General features: G+C 38.7%; 1 protein-coding gene across 2 annotated transcripts in view; it reads right to left on the bottom strand.

Moving 5' to 3' along the window:
- Window positions 1-5268: 5268 nt before the first annotated feature.
- DDR2 (discoidin domain receptor tyrosine kinase 2) overlaps window positions 5269-23521 on the bottom strand; it is a 158600-nt gene continuing 140347 nt past the window's right edge. For both annotated transcript variants that reach the window (XM_023190360.2, XM_023190361.2), the window contains 9 exons: window positions 20886-20948; window positions 19579-19709; window positions 16472-16682; window positions 14748-14971; window positions 13408-13535; window positions 11161-11352; window positions 10633-10867; window positions 8296-8445; window positions 5269-5617 (listed from right to left, as the gene is read on the bottom strand). In XM_023190360.2, the coding sequence (XP_023046128.1) occupies window positions 5483-5617; window positions 8296-8445; window positions 10633-10867; window positions 11161-11352; window positions 13408-13535; window positions 14748-14971; window positions 16472-16682; window positions 19579-19709; window positions 20886-20948 (1469 nt within the window). In that variant the 3' untranslated portion in view covers window positions 5269-5482. The remainder of the gene's footprint in view (window positions 5618-8295; window positions 8446-10632; window positions 10868-11160; window positions 11353-13407; window positions 13536-14747; window positions 14972-16471; window positions 16683-19578; window positions 19710-20885; window positions 20949-23521) is intronic.

The following is a 23521-nucleotide window of genomic DNA, read 5'->3' as shown; positions in this document are numbered from 1 at the left end:
CCATCTTAAATTCATTCAAAAAAAACAACATTCAGCAAATATTTATCAAGTGCTCACAATGACCTAGGAGCTTAATAAGACACACATTGTTATAATCTTGTGACCCCTTAAATAGGGGACTTAAAAATGTCAATCATAAAACTCAAAACTGTAATCCACAAAACTGGAGTTTCAACTTCTCCCCAGGTTGCTGCTGTGTTTGCAATTAATTTGGTTTAATGTGGTTGTTATTCCATTTAATAACAGCTATTTAGGCAAATAAAACCTCTCTATCACTCTGAAAATAGTATTTTATCAAACATTAGGAGTCTATACCATTGCATTCTATTCTCTCCACAAGCTATTCCCAGTGCCATTAACTAAGTGCCAACTAACTCTTGACTGAAATACTGGTTTACTCTAAACTCCTCATTTTGTCCCCAGTACTAATCCTACTCACTGTAGACGCTTCAGGAAGCATCTAGAATATCCTGCTATACCTGGTTTTCTAGGCAACAAGCTATGAGCAGTTCTTACTGTCTTTTGTGTTGCCTAATATTTCTAAGTTTGTCTTGGATTGTTTCAGATGCCAAACAGCCTAACTAATCAGAAAATTTAGAAGCAATGTAGGCAGGGTATTGCTCATGATAAAGGAACACATTAATGTGTTATAGTCTCTCTAATACTGTAGAATTTTATCCAGATGGTGTCTTTCCTGTTGTATCCAAGCAAGGCCAGATTACAAATCAGCAAGAATTAAAAGTATCCAGCAACTAAATGAATATGTGTGGAAAAACTGGTGAAATTGAAAAAGGTCTGTGGTTTAGTTAATAGCATTATGCCAATGTTAATTTTCTGGTTCTGAAAATGGACTAAGTGAAATGTTATAAATGGGGAAAACTGGATCTAGGGTAAGGCCACTCTACTATTTGTGTAACATCTTGTGAGCCTTAAGTTCTTTCAAAGTAACAAGTTTTTTTAAAGGATACACCAACTCAACAATTCTTCACCGCTCTTTGGCACCAAGTAATGCAGCTAATTGTAGCAGAAAACTCAAAATGCCAGAAATCAAATCACCATTAACCACTCCAGTCTCTTTCCCTCTAAGTTCAGTTCTTGACAACTTATTACCAAGTGAAAAAAAATTAATCTGTTTTTATTAAAATGCTACATTTCTATTAAGAAGAATTTCCCAGCAAAAATAAGGATCTGCATCTTCCTGGAGATGCAGAAACATTAGGGACCTACCATATGCACTGCCAGAGGACAGAAGTCTTACTAAAAGGGAAAGACTAGGATAGCAAATTCCAGGTCTATAAATTCAACTTACAATCAAAGACTTAGTAGCCATATATTGCAATTTTCTTTTCTTTCTTTCTTTTCTTTTCTTTCTTTCTTTTCTTTTCTTTCTTTCTTTCTTTCTTTTTTTCTTTCTTTCTTTCTGTAGTTTTGGGCAAAACATTCACTGTTCTGTTTTAGTATACTTCCTTGGAATATCTTCATCTATTTCCATCTTGCAGACACTCCTCTTCTTCTATTCTCCTTTACTCAAAACACATGGTTTAGACCCACATCATGGCTTTGTTGTGGGAAGCCTGGATGGGACTAGAAAAACACATGTTTCCAACATGGTGCATATCTGTTTGTGCGTTTGTGCAGATATCAGACAAGATTTAATCTTGTCTAACTTATGCATATCGTTTTGATGTTTGCCTGTGGTTATTCTGGGCACAGCAATGGTGGGCATTATTGAAAATGAACTTTTTTGACAGAGGAAAGATAATAGAACATGAAGATTTATGAACTACCAAAAGCTCCCCATCTCTGGGTCTTCATTTCCAAAGCAGCACTTGGAAAACCAAGCCCAGTTCAGGCAAATAGTTGATTTCTTCTCACCAGCACTTGAAATGGTCCAGAATACACCAGATGCTCAAACCACCTTCCTCACTCACTTCTGAAATGAAAAGGTCATTCCCTGATGATTGCTATATCTTTTCCAAGAGGAACTTCCCCTTTCTTAAAATTCTGAAAAATTCCTTTCCATTTCATACATTGAACCTGACTTCATTTCTTAATAAGTATTTTTATCATCTCTATCATCCAGAATTTCTTCTTTCTCCATTCATATTTATCTTTTACTTCAAGACACTTACATTCCTATTCCCTTTCAAAACTCCTCCTTGTTTCAAAATGGATTCCCAATGGCTCCAGCTACTCCTGTTTCTACTTGCTCAACTTGATCTTCCCCTGTGTCTTTCCTGTGCACTCTCCGTTGCCCCTTTTTTGTAGCCTCCTTTCCAGCCCTGACCTTCCCCCCATTCAGTCATATGCACATTCGCGTGTCCTTTTTTTTTTCACCCCACTTGCATACAATCATCTTCTTTATACAGTCTTAATATACTTGCAAGTGATCTTTCCACAACATTAAAACCACATTTTGCTCCTCAGGCACCGCTTTGCACTTTAGATCTTGTCTGGTCACATGTGTGTCTGGAAAGCACATCAAGTTTTAGATAGACCTAACTATCAGCACATTAGCCAGCAAGAATATAAATTTAGATCTGGCAATCCCAAAACACAATCTGCACATAAAATAATTCACATATATCATGAAGAAGATAACTTACTGCAAACGTAATAAGGCCCCACAGTCTCTAATCATTTTTTTCGATCTCCTTTTCCAAATAAGTCCTAGCTTTGTTCCTCTAATTCAAATTTGAACTACTTACTATGTAGTTCAAATATGAACTACTTAGTATGAACTCTACACACTAGGCCCTCACCATGTATTCTGTTGGGTTGCTTGGATTTGTGCTACTAAACTCTAAAGGCATGACTAAGCTAGAAACTAAACCTGTGTCTATAATACAAAGGTCTCAGTGCCAGAATTTGAAGCCTTCCTCATCCCAGAAAAGGATACAGATATGTATTACATGATAATACATATTGGGCAGCCATCTGAAACAGATTACTTCTATGACTCAAGGCTCGGAAAATTCAGACATTGTAAGTTCATTTTAAATATGATTTTTTTAAAAAAAAATGGAAACATAGAATAACCCAGTGAACTGGGGCAGAATCATAAAAAAGAATAAGTGGAGAGATTTTAGGTAAAGGAAGATAAAATAATATTATTTTCTCTTGCTCCATAAGAAGTCATGGCATGGTCTGGATGTAGCCCTACCAGAGGCATGTGGATAAAGAAGAATAGGCTGCAGGTCCTGAGTTCAAGTCCCTTTAATTCTAATGAAGCTTAGAATACTTATTTTGAAAGCGTGGCAGGTCCCAAGGTATCTAGCCCTGCACATATCAAATATGCTAATGTATTTGGAAACACCTGGTAAACCTAAGGCACAATATGAATGGCATGTGTTACTATTACTACCATTACAGTGATTTCTTCCATGATCTCTTTTGCTGGTTACAATTTTCAGAGCAAGAAATGACCAGATTACTAAATCCATCAGTTATAGATCCAATTATCCAGTTAGTACTGGATGTATCAGAACCAAAAGGAACCTCAAAACTATTTAATCTAATTTCCTCATCCTATAAATAAGAAAACAAAATGCAGAAAGACCAAGTGATTTAGCCAAGATGACACACTTAGTGTGAAGCAGAAAGAGGATTAAAGCTCCCAAATCAATGTTCTCTTGACTCTCAAACCAATTATTTCTCCAAAGTTAGTCCTGGGATAGACTAAAGCACAAAGGCATAGGACAACTACGGGGAAAGGACATTTGCTAGGATCAGAAGATGACCTGAAAAATGGATCCTGTGGACTTGGGATTTATGCTTATGCTGTGGCCTGGAGCAATGCTGAAGGCTGAATGGGGAAATACACATGTTCCTGAGAAACTGTTGTAGAAGGTAAACTGGAGAGGGCAACAGAGGCAGACCCAAGGGGTCAAGGCCATTTCTTCTCAGCTTGGGAAGCTGATTTGTAATGTCTTCTTGTTTCTCCTCAATGGAAATTAAGAGTTCCTTTTTCTAGCTTCCCACTAAATCTGAAGATTTGTGGAGTGTGAAAGCTCAGAATCTGCTCTGAGCAGATTCCTTCTTGACAGTGGTTCTGTTTCCATGAATTCTGAAGCCACAGCTTTGAGCTTTCTTTTCTGCGGGTCACACCATCTCAGAGGCAAGAGCGTGTATACTCAGCAGTAGCAATAGATGCTCATCCTGTCCCTCTCTAGAATCAAGGACTCTCAGAGTTAGAAGGACATTAAACATTGTCTCACACCACCATCTACTTTGTGTTTGAAAACCTCCATTTTCTTTGACAAGAGACTCCCCACCTCTGGTAGCAGCCCATTTATCCTTGTATGTTCTGAGTGCTTTGTTTTCCCCAATAAGGAATGGAAATCAGTCTCCCTGTAACTTCTCCACATTAGTCCTAGGACAACTTTTTTGGGGACACTCAGAACAGATCTATTCCCTCTTGGACAAGGCCATTAGGTATTTATGCCTGAGAAATTTAGCCCCAAGCCCAAAGATCCTACAGAGGCTTCATCCTTGAAAACGCTAGAAGATTTGGACAAGATGAACTTGAGTCTACCATCAAGATATCAAAACATCAGCCTTCACTGATTAAAAACTCAGATTCTCACTAAAACACACACATGAAAATATCTGAACAAGACAAAGAAAACAACCCTCTTACAAAATCACAAATAAATGGTGGATACCATGTCTGTTATGTGTCCTCCATTGACCTCCTTTCCTATGTCCATTATCTATTCATGAATCCTTCCATCCATGAGGTACTTTTTTTCTGTAAATGACAATCCCCCTTCATACACTCTTGCAGCAAACATTCTTTCCTATCTATATCACCAGTTGTTTCATATATGAACTTCAACCCTGACCCCTGTCCATGAATGAGTGGAACACCCATTTCAAGAAATTGGGGGTTTTCAAGAATATATCATTCACTTTGACAGGAGAGAGAAATACAAACAGTGAGACATGTCCAGAGGCCAAATTAGAAAACTACCTGTGATTAGTTGCTGAATTCTGAGTCCCCAGATTCTCCACATCTATCAAGTGCTTTCCCTAAATTTAATCTCATGTTTCCCAAGACATTAGTATTCTTCAAGTTTTTCTTTCTGAAGATTCTTTTAGCGTGACATGGAAAAATATTGTAGAATCTGCACATTTATAAGCACAAGCATAGTTAACCTTTATAAATTATCTGAATTTTCTAGCCTTTGTTATCCAACATTTTGGTATATCAAGTAAGATTTTCTTTTACTAGATTGTATCTGCCCTAGGCTTTTTTTTTTTTTTTTTGTTTTTTAATGTAAAAAAAAAAAAAAAAAAAAAACAAAAAGTATATATGAGTCAGGAGTAGGGAGTGGGGGTGACCAGGAACAGACAGCAAAGCAAACAAGCCTCTGTCTCTCAGGTTCATTAAATGTCCAGATGGAGTGGCATAAGCGTGGGTGAGTGGTAGGTCTTGTAGAGAGGACCTGAGCCGTAGGAACATGGCCAGGCACTGACAGCATCACTCATCGCCTTGTTGAAGGAGCAGAAGGTGGATTTCTTGGAATGAGGGACGATTCTTCGTATCTCTTCTCCAGCAGCTAAGCATCAGCTTATACACAGAGTCAGGGCAAATAGTTGGTTGAGGGAGGTAAGTCTTTGGGAAAAAAATAAAGGAAAACAAAAGAGAGAGAGAGAGAGAATATTACAAAGAAGGAGGAAAGGGAAGTATATTTGCATCATGGTTTGATTTGCCCCCCACCCACTTTCTTGAACTTGATAACGGAAATGGGTGTGGTGTCCATTTTTCCTACTCATGAAAGTTCTGAATCATATCAGCCCTTTTCTAAGCTATTCCCTTGTCTTCTGGAGTTCTCTGGAGCAGAAATTTTTGATGGGCCATTATGTGGTCCCTACCTTCATGCAAAAGATGAAACAACCAAAAAGAGACCAAATCTTCCATTTATGACCAACCCATATTGAAGTTCATCTTGGCTGAGCCAATCATGGCAGAGGCAGAAAACAACATTTTTCTTTGGCCCACTCACTTACCTCACGTACTTGGAGTAAATTTGCCCTTTACTGTGGCAAGAAGGCAAATTGCCTCATCACCAAGATAGCTAGTTTAGACTCCCTGCTGCCAAAATATTTACAGAGTATAAAGAGACAATTAAAATCTGAGACCCCGCTCTTATTTTTAATATGCATAATGTATTATCTCTTGTCAATCCCTTATCTATCTTTGACTTGCTTGGATCTAATCAAGCCACAGAAGATCCACTTTTTATTGTCTGCAAGATCCTTCCCCAGCTATTATCCTTTTCCTGGTAAAGATGCCATAATCCAAGGGTACGCTGTTGCCAGGCCCCTTTGGGGAGGTACAGTGCTGTAGTGACTGGCAAGCTTTAAATTCCATATCTCACAGGAATTTTTAATCTAAGTCACCCAAAAAAAGTTTGCAGTATCTTGGCTAGGAATTGAGACTCCTGGGGAGCTTGGGAAACTATCTTTCCCTGAGTCTTGAGATGTCACAATACTCTTGGATTGTCCAAGAGATGCCTTCCAAGAGCAACAAGTTCAGGATATATCTGCCCATTTTCAGACATCCAAGTCTAGAAACATTGCTAGATAGTCAAAACCAACCCCAATTCTTATACTAAGCTATATTTTAATGAATGCTAATACATCCCTTTTACACTTATATTTATTGACCCAGAAGAAAAACCACATGATCTAGATCAAGAAATAGATAAAACATGAGAGACAGGACTGTATTTCCTGCTACCTTTGAGTTGGGGAGAAACCTGACATGACCCTTTATGCCCTCCAAGAGTCAATGAGTTGACACATAGATAAAGCAGAATGTATGGATGCCTGGGGAGGATACTGGTCTTTCTTTTTTTTGTTTTGTTTTGTTTTTTGGGAAAAACCCAAAACCTTTATTGGGATGTTCTCTAGGTCATAAGCCCCATGAAACATCAACAACTTGTAGTACATACAGTAAGTCACATACATGCTTTAAGACTTGGTGGATTTAGTTGAGGGGGTCAGATGAAGACTCTAAAACAACTTGACTTCTAAAATATTTATGCTTTTTTGTGCTTGTGACTTTTTCATCCTGTTCCTTAACCACTTTGGTTCTTTTATTTCAACCACGCCTGCTTTCACCAAAAAGATTTCTGACTATGCAGTCCAGCCTCCCAAACCACTTGCTTGCTTCTGTTGGCTGCATATTGGAAAGGAGAGATGAGTTTTAAGCATCAGGTGGCTGCTACTGATGGGGGGTGCCTTTACCATCTCCGATTGAAGCCACAGCTAAGGTTTAGATTGGATTGCAAGGGACATTTGGAAGAAAGAGTTATCTCACAGAGACATCAGACCCCTTTTGTATTAATAGTTTAATAACGTCTTGAGAAAATACATACAGAAATGCAGTCTAGCCTGCAGGCCAATTATTTATTTTTTATTATTTCAAATGGCATTTCATCCTTCATGAAGAAAAGCAGTAGATGAAGCAGGAAGCTTTCAGGTCATATAGAACTTCCCTCTTTTCAGACAAACAAGGCATTGTGTTTGAATAGGAGGAATGTCTAATTGATCTTAATTAAATTCAGTGATGTCCAATTTTTGAGATGGGTCAGAACACATCTATGTAATGTCACAACCCAACAGACCAGACCTTTGAAATCAGGGCGCACTGTGGTTAACTGTTCTCTGACACCCTTTTTCATCCATTCACCATTCCACTGGGCTACTAACTTATTCTTCCCTCTAACTTTGTTCTCTGCTTATACCCTTCTCTATGCCTCATGTGAATCCTGACCTCTTCCTGCCTTGAGGCTTACATTTTAACAACAGCAACAGCAACACCCCTTATCTCTGAAGTTTGCAAAGAGCTGTGAACATTCTTACCACAACCTATGAAACAGGAATCCTATAACCTCCACTGCACATAGAGAAGGCTACCTGGAGTTTAAAGCAGAAGAGATGTGATGTGAGTTTGAACCCAGTATTTGTTACTCATCAGCAACATAGATGAGTCTCAAAAGTTTATATTATCCGCATTTCCTCATTTGCAAAGTGGGAATGATTATCTGCCTCAGAGTAGATAGATGTTTCTGTTATTATTTTCTGAGGTGGTGTCAACTTCTAAATTAATGCCTCCTGATTTGAGAGCAATACTGGTCTTTCACATCATTTGGATAGTTAGTGACAAAGACTGTCATCCACATAGTCTGTCTTCCATCTCAGCCCACTCCTGCTAAGTCAGGACTTTCCATTCTCCATCCTTCAAGGTACACAGGTCCACATCCATTCATCCACAACAGTTCTTACCTGCCTCCCTTGGTCTCGGAAGAACTCTCCAGTATTCTCAATAACCTGTTCATCTGATAGCTGGGAATAGGGCTGTTCCTGGCAAAAGGTGAAAGTCTCCCACAAAGTAACCCCAAAGGCCCACACATCACTTGCTGTAGTGAACTTGCCCTATTTAAGTAAAGAAAAGAATGGGAAATCAGAATAACCTGTGCACAACAATACCCGTTTTAATTTCATAATCTGGAGCTATACCCCTTCCCCTACCACAGGCAAGGAATTCTGAAAATGCCAAGATGTGCATGGAGTATTTAGAAACAGACCATTCTCTCATTCTCATGATCTCACCTTGGTTTTGCTTCTTTGTGATCCAAGAGCTGAAAAAAATGCAGCCATAAGCTATCTGACTCTGCAACTGAGCGTTAGGTCAACCTTTCAACTCTAGGGTAGCCTTGGGAAAATGCTCCTGAGAAAGGCAAAATCTGAATGGGAAGTCAATGGTTTTTATGTTAGAGATAGAGGACTCTAGTTTAAGTGCCTGCAGTGAATCCAGGACTCTCATTTACCAGTTCAGTTATCATTACAGTATTGAAAGATAGACTTTAACAAGTGACAGCAATGAGATTCAGGTGTAAATAGCATGCATTGGCTACTCACATTTTCTACTCAGTACAGACAACAACATTGTGAAGTGGATGATATTATTTATTTTTAAATTTCTTTTTCTTTGAGAAATGGTGTCTCATTATGTTGCCCAGCCTGGAGTTCAATGGCCAGGCACATGGTTGATCTCACTACTGATGAATACGGGAGTTTTGACCTCCTCTGTTTCTGATCTGGGCTGGCTCATCCCTCTTTAGGCAACCTGGCGGTCCATTGCTCCTAGGGGTGACCATATTAATGCCAAACTGGGTGAGGACACCCAATAGGTATAGCGCAGAGCAGCCTAGATTTTCATCCTCCTGTCTCAGCCTCCTGAGTAGCTGGGAGTACAGGTACACACCACCATGCCAGTTATCCTTATTTTTTAGATCAGAAAAATGAAACAGGAGTGGTTTCCCAGATTCTCCTGGTTAATAAGGCCATTAGTAGTGGAAAAACTGGATTTGAACCAAGGTCCTCTGAATGTCAGTCTAATATATTGTTTTCAACACCACATAATACCTTTAGGGAGAGTAATGCCTAACTATCCTATTAGAAATGGGTAAAATATAGCAATTCACATACATAGGTGAAAAAGATCTTTATAAGGATTTATGTAAACTGGTGTACATCACAGTATCATTCATAATAGCAGGAAATTGGAAAGTACTTAAATATCAAATTATAGAGGCATTATTAAGTTATAGGATATATCTACACAATGGAATATTATGCAGATATTAAAATGTTAAGTTAAAAATAGAGAATTGTGTGGCATAGTGTCATCCCAATTATGTAATATAAATTACATGTATGTACATACATATATAAATGCATGCATAGAAAAAAATTGCATGCATAGAAACAATATATGTATAGAAAAAAGTCCTCAAAGAAAATACACCAAAGCATTGATAGTGGTTATCTTGGTGAGTGGAAGGGAATAACTATACATTTTTTATTTCAAAATTAATTTACAAATCCTATAAGAATATCAGCAGGAAATAAGCAGATTAATCACAAATAAACAAAACCAAATTGGTCTCAGACTTTTCTGTGCAATGTTACACAAGAAAAAAGGTAAAATAACATGTACATGGCATTGTAGGAAGTAAAAGTGTATAGTCTAATGAGTCTATAAATCAGCTGAGTGGTTGTAAAATCAACAATAAAAAGTCTCAGGTATGCATGGACAGAAAATATACCTCTAAGAGAGATATTTGGAAAAGATTACTCACTTATGGTATGGAATATCAAGAATCGAATAAAAATTAAAAAGCAAAGAATGATGAACTTAAAAGAACATCTTGAAAAGTACTGAAATACAATTATAGGAATTAGTCTATATAATTATGAGAAACATGCTTATGAAACTAATGGGGAAGAAAATATTTTGTATAGGTAACATTTCTTTAAATGATAAGGTTGTTAATACTTTAAGAACAATCACTAGGTAGAAATAATAAAGAGAAACAAAGATAATAAATTTCTTATACTTTTTAACTTGTCTCCCTAAATTTTTATAAGTGTGTTAATTTTTTAGCAGAAATAGGCAAGCATTAAATAATAACAGTACACAAAGAAAATAATTTCAAATCAGAGAAAATATTAGTCTATTGAGTTTGCCTTCTGCTGTCTCAGGTTTGTCTCCACGTGTCATGCATGCCAGCCCACAAGCCAGTTGTTAGACAGGGCTTTAAAATGCTGAGAACTCACCAGCAAGATACTTTCCCAAGACATCCAGCGGATAGGGAGCACTGCCCGGCCCTGGATCCGGTAATAGTCACCACTGTACAGGTTCCTGCTCATTCCAAAGTCAGCTATCTTGATTGTGTAGTTCTTACCCACTAAGCAATTTCGTGTGGCCAGATCTCGGTGAACGAAATTAAGAGAGGAAAGGTACTTCATGCCAGAGGCAATCTGGGTAGCCATAAACTTCAGATTGGTGTAACTGAGGGAATAGACAAGAAGACAGAAGGTAGCCTATGGAAACAGGAAGAGGTGAAAGGTACACTTTCTAAAATTTGTATCAACAAGCTAGGGTTGAAAGCTCAACATTCTTTTTCTACTCTTGATGAATCCCTTGCATTCCCCTAAAGGGCAGCTGCTCCATTATTCCCTGCACACTAACTTCCTCCACCATCCCAGAACAGTGATACACTTTAAGGCTCACTGCTCCCTACTTTCAGATCCCAGGTTGTTCTCATCACCACAGGGAGAAGACAGAAGACCTGGCTTGTTTACCTGACAGTGGGTACTTTGCTGGAGGAAGAATTAGGGGGCTCATGGCGAGAAAGAAACTGATTGAGATCTCCATTCTCCATGTATTCAGTGATCATGCAGAGAGGGTCATCAGTGATACACACAGCTAATAGATGGATGATGTTTGGGTCCTTGAGCCGAGACATGATCTTTATCTCCTTAAGAAAATCATTCCTTGGGAGGATACAGACATAGATAAACTCAAAATTTGCCAGAGTCAGAATCAAGAGGGAGAAGAATGCACACCAAGGTCTATTCCTAGACATTATACCAAATCTTGTTTCACTTTGGATAACTTTTGAGAGGACAGAGAAATTGACACCTGGATCTGTCTCATTCTATTCCTCCTGAAATATCATGGACCCTTATTCAATTGTAATGTTTTTGAGAATGAGATCTATGACCTATTCACATTTCTATCCCTCACATCTAACAAAATCCCTGCTACACAGAAAGCGATTAATATTTGCTGAATCAAAAATAGGCTGCTAAAAAACACTCTACAAAGTAAAATGTTTCACTGAAAATCGTATCTTAAGTGCACGAGGATATTTACCTTTTTTTTTTTTTTTTTTTTTTTAAGCCATGGAGTCACTGTATTACTAAAGTGAAGAAACTTTGTATGATGTGAACAACCATACTTTGGCTTATCTGATTACTCTCTATTTTCTCATACTGACTTTTCTTAATGCAGTATGAACCGTCAGTCAGTTGCAACATGTATTTAGTAGCCTGTCCAAAACAGAGCTCTTTAAAGGCTGTGGTGGTAGTCATGTCAAAAGAAGTATTCATTTGACCAAGACTCATAATTGTTTGAGTACATGGCGGCAGACATCCTTGGGTCATAAAGTAGCAAGATTTTGTTAGTGAGGCCTCTAGCCCACATTCCCAAAAATATTGGAGCAGATGAGTTATAAGCCCTCCAAGAGTTTTCTAGGAATCCTGGACTGGAAGTCATACTATGTCAATATAAACCACTGGAATCAATGCAGTCCTGATGCAACACCTCCCCCCTTTCATTCCCCCTTCCGTCTCAAAGCAGGGGTTTCCATGGCTTGGGAGGGTTCACAGTCATGGCCGTCCATCATTGCTAAGGACACAGGTGGAGGAATGGCAAACTTCACCAATCGGAACAGTGGAGAAAGGCTTTGTCATATCCTATGTCCTGTGGTTTTTCCCCTCATGCCACTTTCTCCAGTCGTGTGCTAAGATTAATATAAGAAATACTTAATCTCTCTATGAGACCCAGAGAATGTCACTTTTTATTCTTAACAGTATCTTAAAGTTTGAAATTATCAGTTAAATTTCTAAAGCCTCCAGTTTCATTTCCTCACCTTTCTCTCTTCTTTATCTTACATCCTGTCCATTGCAAGTCTTTTAATGAAGTCTATCACTATTCTTGGAATTTATGATAATTTGGAAAATAAGAATAATAAACTTTTTTTCACTATGAATATCAGTGAGACAAATCAAGACAACATGAATAGGAAAAATGTATAGGTCATCCAGGTATGGAGATTTCTCTGGGACACATACAACCAGCTTTCAACCAGCTTGTCTCTCTGGGTGAGGATAAACTCACCATTATTGTAATGGAAAGGCTGTCAGACAATGGAGTGTGGCTGGAAACTGCAATTTATGTAGAAAAAGATCCAAGAGATTATTAGCCAGTTTGGAAAACTGCTAGAGAACCGTGGATCCTTTTGCTTTGAGGTTCATAGATAATTTTCCAAATAGAGGTAGCTTCTCATTTTAAGGGTGCTGGAGATAGAAGAAAAGGAGCATAAAAGAGAAAAAAGGGATGAGAAAATAAATAGAAATGTGAAAAAAAGGAGACTGGAAGAGGCTTAGCAAGAAAGTCATGTGTGATTGTGAAGACTTTGTCAAGAGGAGGTAATGACATGCAGGAGTATGTCTGCATGTAAAGACCAAAGAAGTACACATCTAGACAGTTGTATATGTTGGGAAGTGCAGTGCTTGTGCACAGGGGGTTAGGAAGTAAATATGTGGCAAGTACAATAGAAAATGTACCTTTGTGTTTGAGAGAGGTGGAGAAAGAGATGAGGACTGCTGACCCCATCAGAGTAAGAAAAAGGACAACAGTGGAAATGGGAGGCAGCTCACTGACCTCCCCATCTCAAAAGAAAAAATTGCTCAGAAGTATCCAGGAGTGTTCCTGGTCCTAAAGATGAAATACATAAAGGAAAATTCAAAATGTAGACCACAGACCTGGCATTCTTGTTGGCATCTGCTCGGAGCATTTTCACAGCCACCAGGACAGGCTGGTTGGCACTGACATCTAGGGCAAAATCTTTGTCTTTGAATTTTTCCATTCCCTCCACTTCACAGAGATGAACCTAGACAAAAGTCATCTAGTCTCAGCATCATCATTTCTCCTGAAGATGTCTCAGTACTCTTGCTGGGCATTTCCTGGAGATAAACTAACTCTTACAACTCAGGCAAAATGATCAAAAGACCAATAAGAAGATATGTGTAACATATCTATGATTCAAATAACTGATAAGATTAAAAACAATGGTAAAGTACCCAGTTAATATGCTACTTTCCTGCCTTAGAAATACACATTGATTGGAATATTAAGTGAATGAATGAATCAGTAACAATATTATATTACAGCATAGCCCAATATAAAATGTCTTTTATTACAAATGCTTGAACTTTGATTCATGAGTCACTGGATCATGTAAAACATAAGGCAGTTTCCTTAGTATAGGGTTTAGCATTATAAGCAACTCCTGTGTAACAGTATAACAGATACGGGTTTTCAACCCAGGGGACAGAATGAGTACATGTCACACCATGAACAGATAACATGGGCCCCTCCACCTCTTGCAACACCATACTTATCCAAGGAGAGAACATGAGATCCACACTGAAAACCAATAACACATCTTAGGAAACCAAGTGTTTTATTTGGAGTTTAGATGGTGGCGAAGGGTTCCTATTACAATTCAAAACATTGCTTTGAGCTCCCAGAAGGTTCATGTGACTGATGCAAGAGTGAAAAGTTTAATAATGCATGCATCACTCTGAGGGCAAATGAAAAGAGTACTCCTCCTTATCTTGGTTGGTGATTCATTCCCTAGTGGCTGATTCTGGGACTAAAGGCAGGGGCGTGGTTGTTTTTGACCATTTTACATATAACTCTCATTAAAGGGGAAAAAAACAAAGTGGCTATTGAGAAGCAGAATGTTCCTGGACAGTTCATAAAAGATGATCACATCTTGTGGATCCCACCCTGCATAATCTATTGTAAACATTTTTGAAAATATTGAATGTGTTTCAAGATATCTGAAGTCTAGTGACTTGCCTGCCATAAAAACTCCTGTATAGAAATCAGAAGTCCCAGGAACTCCACAGCTATTTGACAAAGATGAGGTTGACCCAATACTAAAATCCAGAGGACAATGCAAGGAGAGACAAGTGGAAGAGACACTCTGTTGTGAATCCACCTCTGGAAGGGACTGTTTGTTCTACTGACCATTTTTATCCAACCACTTCCTTCCAGCTCTAAGGGACTGGAGTCCCCACTCAAAGAATCAACTCACCTCCCCAAACTGTCCTTCTCCCAGCTTCTCTTTGAAAGTTAAGAGTTTCCTGGGGAACTCCTCCACAGCCACATCTTTTCCTGAGAGCAGGTCCATGGTGACGGCAGGCACTGAGTATGTGTTGCCTCCTGTCACTCCCTGGAGGTTCACTATGTCAGCCTCTGCATAGTGGGGCACCCCCTCAGGGCCACTGGGCTGGACTGACTTCACAACACCGCTGCAGCCTGGGAAAACAAGGGCAACGAGCCTCATTCCATGGAGCATCTTTGGAGATCCCTTCAGGAAGGAACTCTGAGAGGAGGGCTAAAACATGCCCCTGTGAAAGCCTAACCTGCTTCATGACATTCTTACTTGGAAAATGGTTTTGCTTCCTCTAGAGATTTTATTGTGGCCTTCAGAATGTAGAACACAATTTTATTTCTCATTCTTCTCCTCATAATACATGATCATTTACAAATTCTGTGGCTAAACTTGTGGAATTGTGTGGTGAAGCTATAGGAAGGCTCACGGTATATCAGGGGGGGAATATTAAAGGTTGAAGGTTTAATAACGTATTTCCTTAATTTTAAGACACTGTTTTTGACTTAAAAACTGATCTTAGGTATAAAAAAATTTCAGATTAAAGACATATGATCTAGTTTAAGACATATTCTAACTTAAAAAAAAAACATTAAAATATGTGGTGGGGAATGTTTTAAACTTAGGAAATAGGTAAATTACTTCCATTCACCTTAAGAAATAAATCAATTTATATCCTTAGTTCTTGCTGCCTCTGTGAAATTACTTGAATTTAGCATGCTCTTTCATGTCTTCTGTCCATTGAATAATAAAATAGATGCAAGTTTCCTTTTATCCTTTGAAAAGACCCCTTCAGGCTCCTTCCTGTAAAATCTTATGCTCTTGAATTTAGTCCTGTCTGCTTCTACATTCAGCTCAGGCCTAGCTCCTCTCTCCTCAACACCACAAGGTGTTTTCTACTGGCTTGGGTGCCTCAGGTTGATGACCTTATAGAAAAGTTGCTCTGAGCTAAAGAGGTGACTCCAGCTTCCCTTCTGATATGACTCTGCATCATTTTTTAAAAGACATTGAAGTTTGAATGAACTGACACTACTTACTATTTTACCTGTTTTATTTCAATGTTTTTATTGAGAAAAGGCGAGAAATATTTCATTCTCATAATAAAATCTCATATTACCCTAATAAATGTTTACCAAAGAGAAATTACCAAAAAACAGATAACTCAAGTAGTTACTTATTTTAGTGATTTAAATGGCTACACCACTGGGAATTTTGGAATGTCTTTAGCTTCATTTATTTATTTCTCCAGGTGAAAATCTAGTCCTGCCTTTACCCACTCATGAAATTTGGTGTTGGATGAGTACTCTATCTGGGCTTTTTCACTTTCCTGACATGTGAAATGAGGTTAGACTGGTTGGACTGTTTAGGTTTTTGTGGTGTTAACACCTAATTCACATGTTTTATTTTTTTTTCTTTATTTTCTGGTATGTGGGTCCCTCCACACATCTTATATTCAGTAGCAAGGGAGAGGTGCTCAAATTGGGCCAGGAGCAGCTGCAGACCAAATCTAGAAAGTGAATGTGGACTTCTCAGGAGGTTAGTAGAGACGAAAAATAGATACAGTTAACTGGGAGCAGGTGTATCATTCCTACCTGAGGCTTGTCGAGGTTTCTCCCTCGACTCCCTGCCCACCACATCATCCTCACCTGACTCCTCCTCCCCTGGAGCAAATTCTGGGAGTTTTCGTATCAGTCTGGATGGCTCCTGGTAGTCAGGGCGAAGGGGGAAGATGCGATCGTAAGTCGAGTTGGACTCTTGTTCACTAGGTGATGAGGAGCGGTTATTGTTGAACATGCTAGAATCACTTGGCAGGGAAAGGCTGACTGTCATTTCATCATCCAGCATCCTCCGAGAAGCCTGGAAGAGAATAACAAGGAGAAAGACATGCTGGCACAAAAGAGATGGTCAATTCCTCCCCTTTTTAAACTCAGCTCTTCCATGCAAATGAAATAACTCTTTACTACTGTTTAACCCCAGTGACACTGGACATGCTAGGGATGCAGTCTGGGTCCACAAATGCCTGTGTTGTAGAAACTTAGAATAATCCTTCATTTCTTCAAGGTAGAATTTGATCTTCTAATTTCTATGATGTGCTTTCTGAAACACTTAAAAAAAAAGGATTATCTCCATGATGCTATAAGAACCTATCGGTAGCCAAATATCTCAATCTTATAGAGTTTTCTATGTTTTATTAAATGATGGGTTTTGCTGGCTTACCCTTTAACTGCTTGGTTTTGGAATAGACATAAATTTTTTATTAACTTAATAAATGTGCTATAACATGATGAATCAATAGTTCTAATTGATCATTCTGACACCCTACATTAGGATAATACCCACCACTGATCCATATTTTCACTAACCAAAAATAAAATGGCTACAACATGGAACAGGAAAGCCCTAGGTGTCCAGAGGTAACAATGTGACTTACACCTAATAAGGGAGGGAGAACAACAAAGCAACTACTTCTGTGGTATCTTATCTAATATAACCTGCCTGCTGCATCAAAAGAAAAATGCCAACATTTGCATGTATGTGACTATTTGAGTTTAAGCATGTAAAATGCTCCATTCCAACAAACACAGCTTGGGTGCTCAATGGCAAAACTTAGATGTGCACTTTTCCACTAGACTGAAAGGTCTTTTTTTGCAGTAATATTCCCAGTACTAAGCATGAAGCTCAGAACAAAGTAGGTACCCAATATATGTGGGTTGAATCTCTCAAAGAGGGAATGTTGAGGACACCATCAAAAGTATCCTACAAACAATGCTACAGTCTACAGCTATGTTAAGTAATGTTCTTAGAATGTATGTGTGTACTCAATGATTTTCCACATGAAATTTTGTTCCCAGGAAGAAATCCTGGGTGTCATTCCAGAGCACCTTGAGTCATCTTACTCAGGGTGTACAGGGGTAGAATTTCTCAGAGGACCAAGTTAAATATTCAAGGGCAAAATGTTTGCTCTACCTTTTACCTGGAGATTCCAACATTTCTCTCTTAGCCCATGAAGATATTCCAACAGGCCTCAGAATAAAGACTCAGAGAAGTGTGGTAAATTGTGGCTCACATAAAGAGAAAAAGAGCTCATAGAGTAGAGAACACAGACCCTCCTCCCTTGGCTAAAATGTGGTCCTAACAGACTATTTAAGAAGGTTAATATCCTCTTCAAGCAGTTCAATGAATCTTCAGTTCACCACCACCCTCACTCTGGAATACCTCATTAAACACTAGTGTGTTCCAGCATTCTAAAGGAGGAAAAGTTTTGATATTTGCCTCATTCATGCCTTGACACACCTCATGACAGTGAGTGAGCCTCTGTGGATTTTGTCTTTCAGTCTTCTGTGGCTATTTGTGAATTGAAAGCTTTAAGTGTTTTCAGACTGGTAGACATACTTGTGGGAAGCAAGGAGACCTCTTCCATGAAATATTCCTGCCTAAAAACCTTAAAACAAACATCAACCAACTCAGGAACCTGAGGGTGGCACAGGTCAGAAGGAATTGCAGGCTACGCATCAGGATTGCTCCTCCTTACCCCTGATTTGAGCCATTTTTCTCCCATCCTACATCTAGAACGCTCTGGAGACTCAAGCCCATTCTCATGGTGCCCTTTCCTCTCCTCTGGAATAGAGGTCCCATACAGGCATTGGTCTCCTCTGAGATCCCACCCCCAAACACAGAAATCAATCAGGATTTCTCCTTCTTCCTGTTCCCTGCCCTCAGGAGGCAGTTCAAAGCCCCGCAGCTCAGAGTTTCTGTGGCCTCTCCTAGTCCATGTCTAATGAGAGGAACTCATTGACCAGGAGAGGTGACCATGGCCAAATGTAGAAATACTTAATCATCAGCAGGCCCCAAAAGAATCAGACACTAAGCAGCAGTGAGTTGCTATTTGGTCCAAGAAAGCAAGACAAGTCATAGATATTCCATCTTTGATGAAATGAATGTAGAAAGAAATCAATGCATTTCAATATTAACAACTGGAAAAAGCATGGAAGACTGGACACCAGTTGTATGACCTTAAGCACATCACATTTTCTCATCAGAAAAATAGTTAAATATAACAATACCTAAGAGTTATTACTTAATGAGGTGTATATAAAATTATGCATGAGGAAAAAGTCTGCTTCCTGTAAAGTGTTAGACAATGTAAAAAGTTATTCAGATCATTTGGCTTAGACAGAGTCTGAAGAGGGACTCAGAGGGATACATAATCATAACCTTCAAGTGAACAAAAGTAGAAATAGAGTAGTGAGAAACTTGACTTGAACATTAATGAAGCTGGATGTTTTTCTACACACACACACACCAAACAGACAAGCAAAGTGAAAAAGATGAGAAGGAACTTCAACAGCATTATCAGAAATTTCAGCTTGGCATTAGGACAGTAATTCTTAAACTTGAATATGCATCAGAAACACTTGTTAATTTTTTTTTTTTAAGTATGGATGCCTGGAATCCACCCAAAATCCAGTGAATCAGAATCTTCAAGGAAAATGCCTGAGTTGAGATTCAATGTATTAAGAAGAGTTTTCTGCATTTCCGAGGAAGGTTAGGGAGGTTCCAACATCTCCACTCTAAAAATGAGAAAACAGACTTAGCTAATTCTTTTCTGGCTTCATTCCTATGTTTCTTGGTAGCCTCAATTAACTCCAACCATTAATAAATGTTTGCAATGTGCCTTTTACTCCTGGGGCAACAGTGGCTTAAGAAAGAAAGGAGTAGTTTCTTGTATCATGCCCATTCTGCACCTCCTTACCTTCTCCAGCATTTTCTGCCAGAACTGCCTCCAGAGGATGATGACAATGATGGCCAGGAGGATAAAGATGATGGCCACCAAGCAGCCAATCAAGATCCGGGTGTTGCTGTCATCAATTTTAAGCATTGGATCTGTGACCAGGGAGAGAAGGCAGAGAATACAATCATCTCACAGGTCAAATAAAAGTATGAGGGACTGGACTGGAAACATGGAAGTAGACCCTCCCTGTTCCTTGAAGATAATTATGGAAGATGCCACCTTAATACTTCTGCTTATTCTTGCTCTTGCTACAGGTTTTTTTTTTTTTTCTTGCTAAAGTTTTATTACTTTTCTTTTTGTCCTGAAACAGTCTTTTTCTGTCCCTCAGGATGGAGTGCAATGGCATGATGTCAGCTCACTGCAACCTCTCCCTCCCAGGTTCAAGCAATTCTCCTGCCTCAGCCTCCTGAGTAGCTGGGATTACAGGCATGTGCCACTATGCCCGGCTAATTTTTGTATCTTTAGTAGAGATGGGGTTTCTCCATGTTGGCCAGGCTGGTCTCGAACTCCTGACTTTGTGATCCACCTACCTCTGCCTCCCAAAGTGCTGGGATTACTGGTGTGAGTCACCATGCCCGTCCTGTTTTATTACTTTGTTCACATATCCTACTTCCCTCTTCCATAAGACAATATTCTCCCTCTCCCCGTGTGTCAGACAGAATAATGATGAGTTTTTCTATTCTTCCCCAAATTTTGTCTCTGTATTATTATGGCCTGAGTCTACGGTCCCTTAATCACACTTCATGAAAAACAGTTGAGGAACCAGTTTCACTCTGCATTCTTTGAGACATGCCAAGGGAGCTGAAAGTCCTCTTTGGATACATTCAATCACACATGTTTCCCACATAGCTGGCTAGTGTCACCAATGACTGTCTAAAGCAAGGTATACATGGCATATTTATCTCCAATTAGAGAGATCAACATTTTGTTTCTTAGATTTCCACCCCTTCTTAGAAATACCCACTATGGGTCTGAACTAGGAATGTCCCTTTCCCTGTTTCTGACCCCAAATTTCCAAACTTTCATGGAGAAACTGGGACAACTCCAGACTCTGCCTCAGCTGAAGAAGCACATGAATCAGTAGTGAAGAGAGTATATTTGGATCCATAACTTGGAGGTAGACAGTCCTACCTTTCCAGGGCTACTCTTCATCCAAAGTCAACTGGTGTAAAGCCTCCCACACAGCCAAAGCTTTGCAACTCTCTACCCTTCTTCATCCTCCAGGAAGTCCCTTCAACTTAATTTGTATGATTAGGAATCACACATACCATAGGTTGTGGGTGCCATAGAAGAGGTGGGCAGGGCTCCAGAGTTGTTGTACATTGCAGCATCTGTTATAAAACAAGGGTGAGTCAGAGCCAGGGAGAAGACAGATAGCTAGTGTTTTCTCTGAAGGCATATTGTGACCTAGCACATTATGAAATCAATTTAGTGAGTTGCCATCAGTCTTTTAAAAAGATAAAATCATAAATACATCGAATAAAAATATCACCATTTATCTAAATAGTAAGAGCAAGTTTTCCTTTGTAAAATTTTTGTTTCACATATTACATACTAGATGCTATGGTACAAAAAAGTTTAAGAAACAGCGATTCAACGGGCTGTGACCATGCATTATTATAAAGCATAAGAAGCAGGACCCAAATTCAGCGAAAATATAGACGGAATATAGCGGGTAAATGGGCAAGGGATAGGCATAGTGTTAAGATGCTTTTTCCTTCAAGGAAATTAGATTGTTTATAAAAGAGTCTTCACTATGCCTCATCGGTCTAGGCTTTCAATTTATGAATTAAGGCTTCATCTTTATAGATATTTACTGACATTGGAGGGTCCTCTACTGTGATTTTGCAGCTTCTGAGACTAAACCACAAAAGTGTATTTGCCAGATTGATGTTGGCAGCTTTGCCTGAATTTTTCCCTCTGATTTGTCTAATCAAGGGGGTCAAGAATTAGAATATGTATTTCCTTTCTAAGAGACACTTCTTCCAACTATCCTAATTTTTCTTCTTCTTAACATTATTATATAAATAAGGAGGTATCTGGCCTCTGCATGTGCTTTATGAGTTCGGTCGTCAGGCTCCAGTGAAAACTAATATTATTATGCATTGGATTTAAAGCTCAAGAGACCCCAGGAGTCAAAAACCATGGTTCATAGCTATAATTAGCTGTAATAAGTGTACCGATTACTATGCCAGGAGAATCCCTGAGGATGGGTAGTAAGCTATTTGTCCCCCAGTTAACACTTACAGTGTAAGTGGAACTGACTTTGAGTGTCTTGATTTCTACTCTCAGTATTCAGATAAAACAATCAATCAACTCAAAACAATCAATCAACTTACTGTTAGATTAAATCATTAGCACAGAAGGCATTTAAACATCAAACCTGTTTTCCTAAAAATATGCTGTATTTTCTTATCAGTACATCTTAATAAGCAAACCATCTTGAATTTTTTTTTTTCTCCCTTAAAAATCAAATCTGAAAGGATGGGTTCTTCTGGTTTATCTTTTTTTTTTTTTTTTAAAAGGGTCTCACTCTGTCACCCAGGCTGGAGTGCAGTGGTGCAATCTCGACCCACTGCAAGCTCTGCCTCTGGGACTCAGGTGATCCTCTCACCTCAGCCTCCCAAGTAGCTGGGACTACAGGCATGTACCACCACACCCAGCTAATTTTTTTGTTTTTTAAAGAGACAGGGTTTCGCCATGTTACCCAGACTAGTCTCAGACTCTTGATAACAAGCAATCCTCCTGCCTTGGCCTCCCAAAGTGTGGTTTATCTTTAAATTAGTCTCTTCCTCTCTCTTGTGTTATTTTACACCTGGACTTTTCTTCCAGGCCCAGTACAAATCTCATTTCTTTGATGCTGTCTATGACAAACACACTCTAGTGCCTGTCTCCTTCTGACCATTTATTATTCATATTGCTTTGGACATTTCTTTCTTTTTTTTTCTTTTTTTTAGCATTGTGTGTCTTTCGTCTCCCCATCTAAAATTTAATAGTGTGAACAATATTCTAAACACCTTTTAACTTTTCAAGATTTGGCAGTTTCTGGCTCCAGTAAGTTAAATCACTATTTGCTGCTGTTACTGTCCAATCAAAAGTAGTGTTCACAGTTTAAAATGAATCCCTAAAAGTTGAAACAAATGGAATACAATGAACCTAACTGTATATCACATTGGTGACACAACTACATACAGAAAAAAATTATCCCACTGTTGCCCTAACTGTGTACCACATTGGTGATATAACTATATACAGAAAAGAATTATACCACTGTTACCCAACTGACCTTAGAACACAGTGCTTTGACTGTACATTCTTAGTAGGATATATTCTCAGGACAAAGAAAAGAGAATTGCTAAGAAATCTTAATGCTCAATAGTTATGTTGCTAGTAATAATATTGGTATGGCTTTTTGAATAATAGGATGAAGAAAATGCTGTTAACATTGTTAGGAAACATGATATTTAGCATAAATAATAGAGATGAAAGTATAAAATCAAATTTAAATAAAAATCTTATGTTTAATTTCAATTGGAAGTAACAATGTAAACTCACAATCTTTTTCTTTTTAAATATACATATTGAATTGCTTTCTTCCACCAAAAAACTCAAGAAACAATGACAACCTATTAGCAATGAACATCCCTACTGCCCAGTTTGTGTTCTCTAAATACCATTTTCTACTAAAAGGAATCAAGATTTCTTGAAGAAATGGTTGATTCCATGTCGGGCACAGTGCATGTTCAAAATGAGCTTGAAATACCTTATTCTTTCAGAAAACAAGAAAGATATCAAAGACTTCTAGGGTCAGATCCAAAGAGCAAAGAGCCCCCTTAAAAATGCAAACTCTAGGCTGGGTGCAGTGGCTCACACCTATAATCCCAGCACTTTGGAAGGCCTAGGC

This window comes from Piliocolobus tephrosceles, chromosome 1 (genome assembly GCF_002776525.5).
Source record: "Piliocolobus tephrosceles isolate RC106 chromosome 1, ASM277652v3, whole genome shotgun sequence".
NCBI classification, from domain to species: domain Eukaryota; kingdom Metazoa; phylum Chordata; class Mammalia; order Primates; family Cercopithecidae; genus Piliocolobus; species Piliocolobus tephrosceles.
This window is presented reverse-complemented; position numbering and strand designations above follow the sequence as displayed.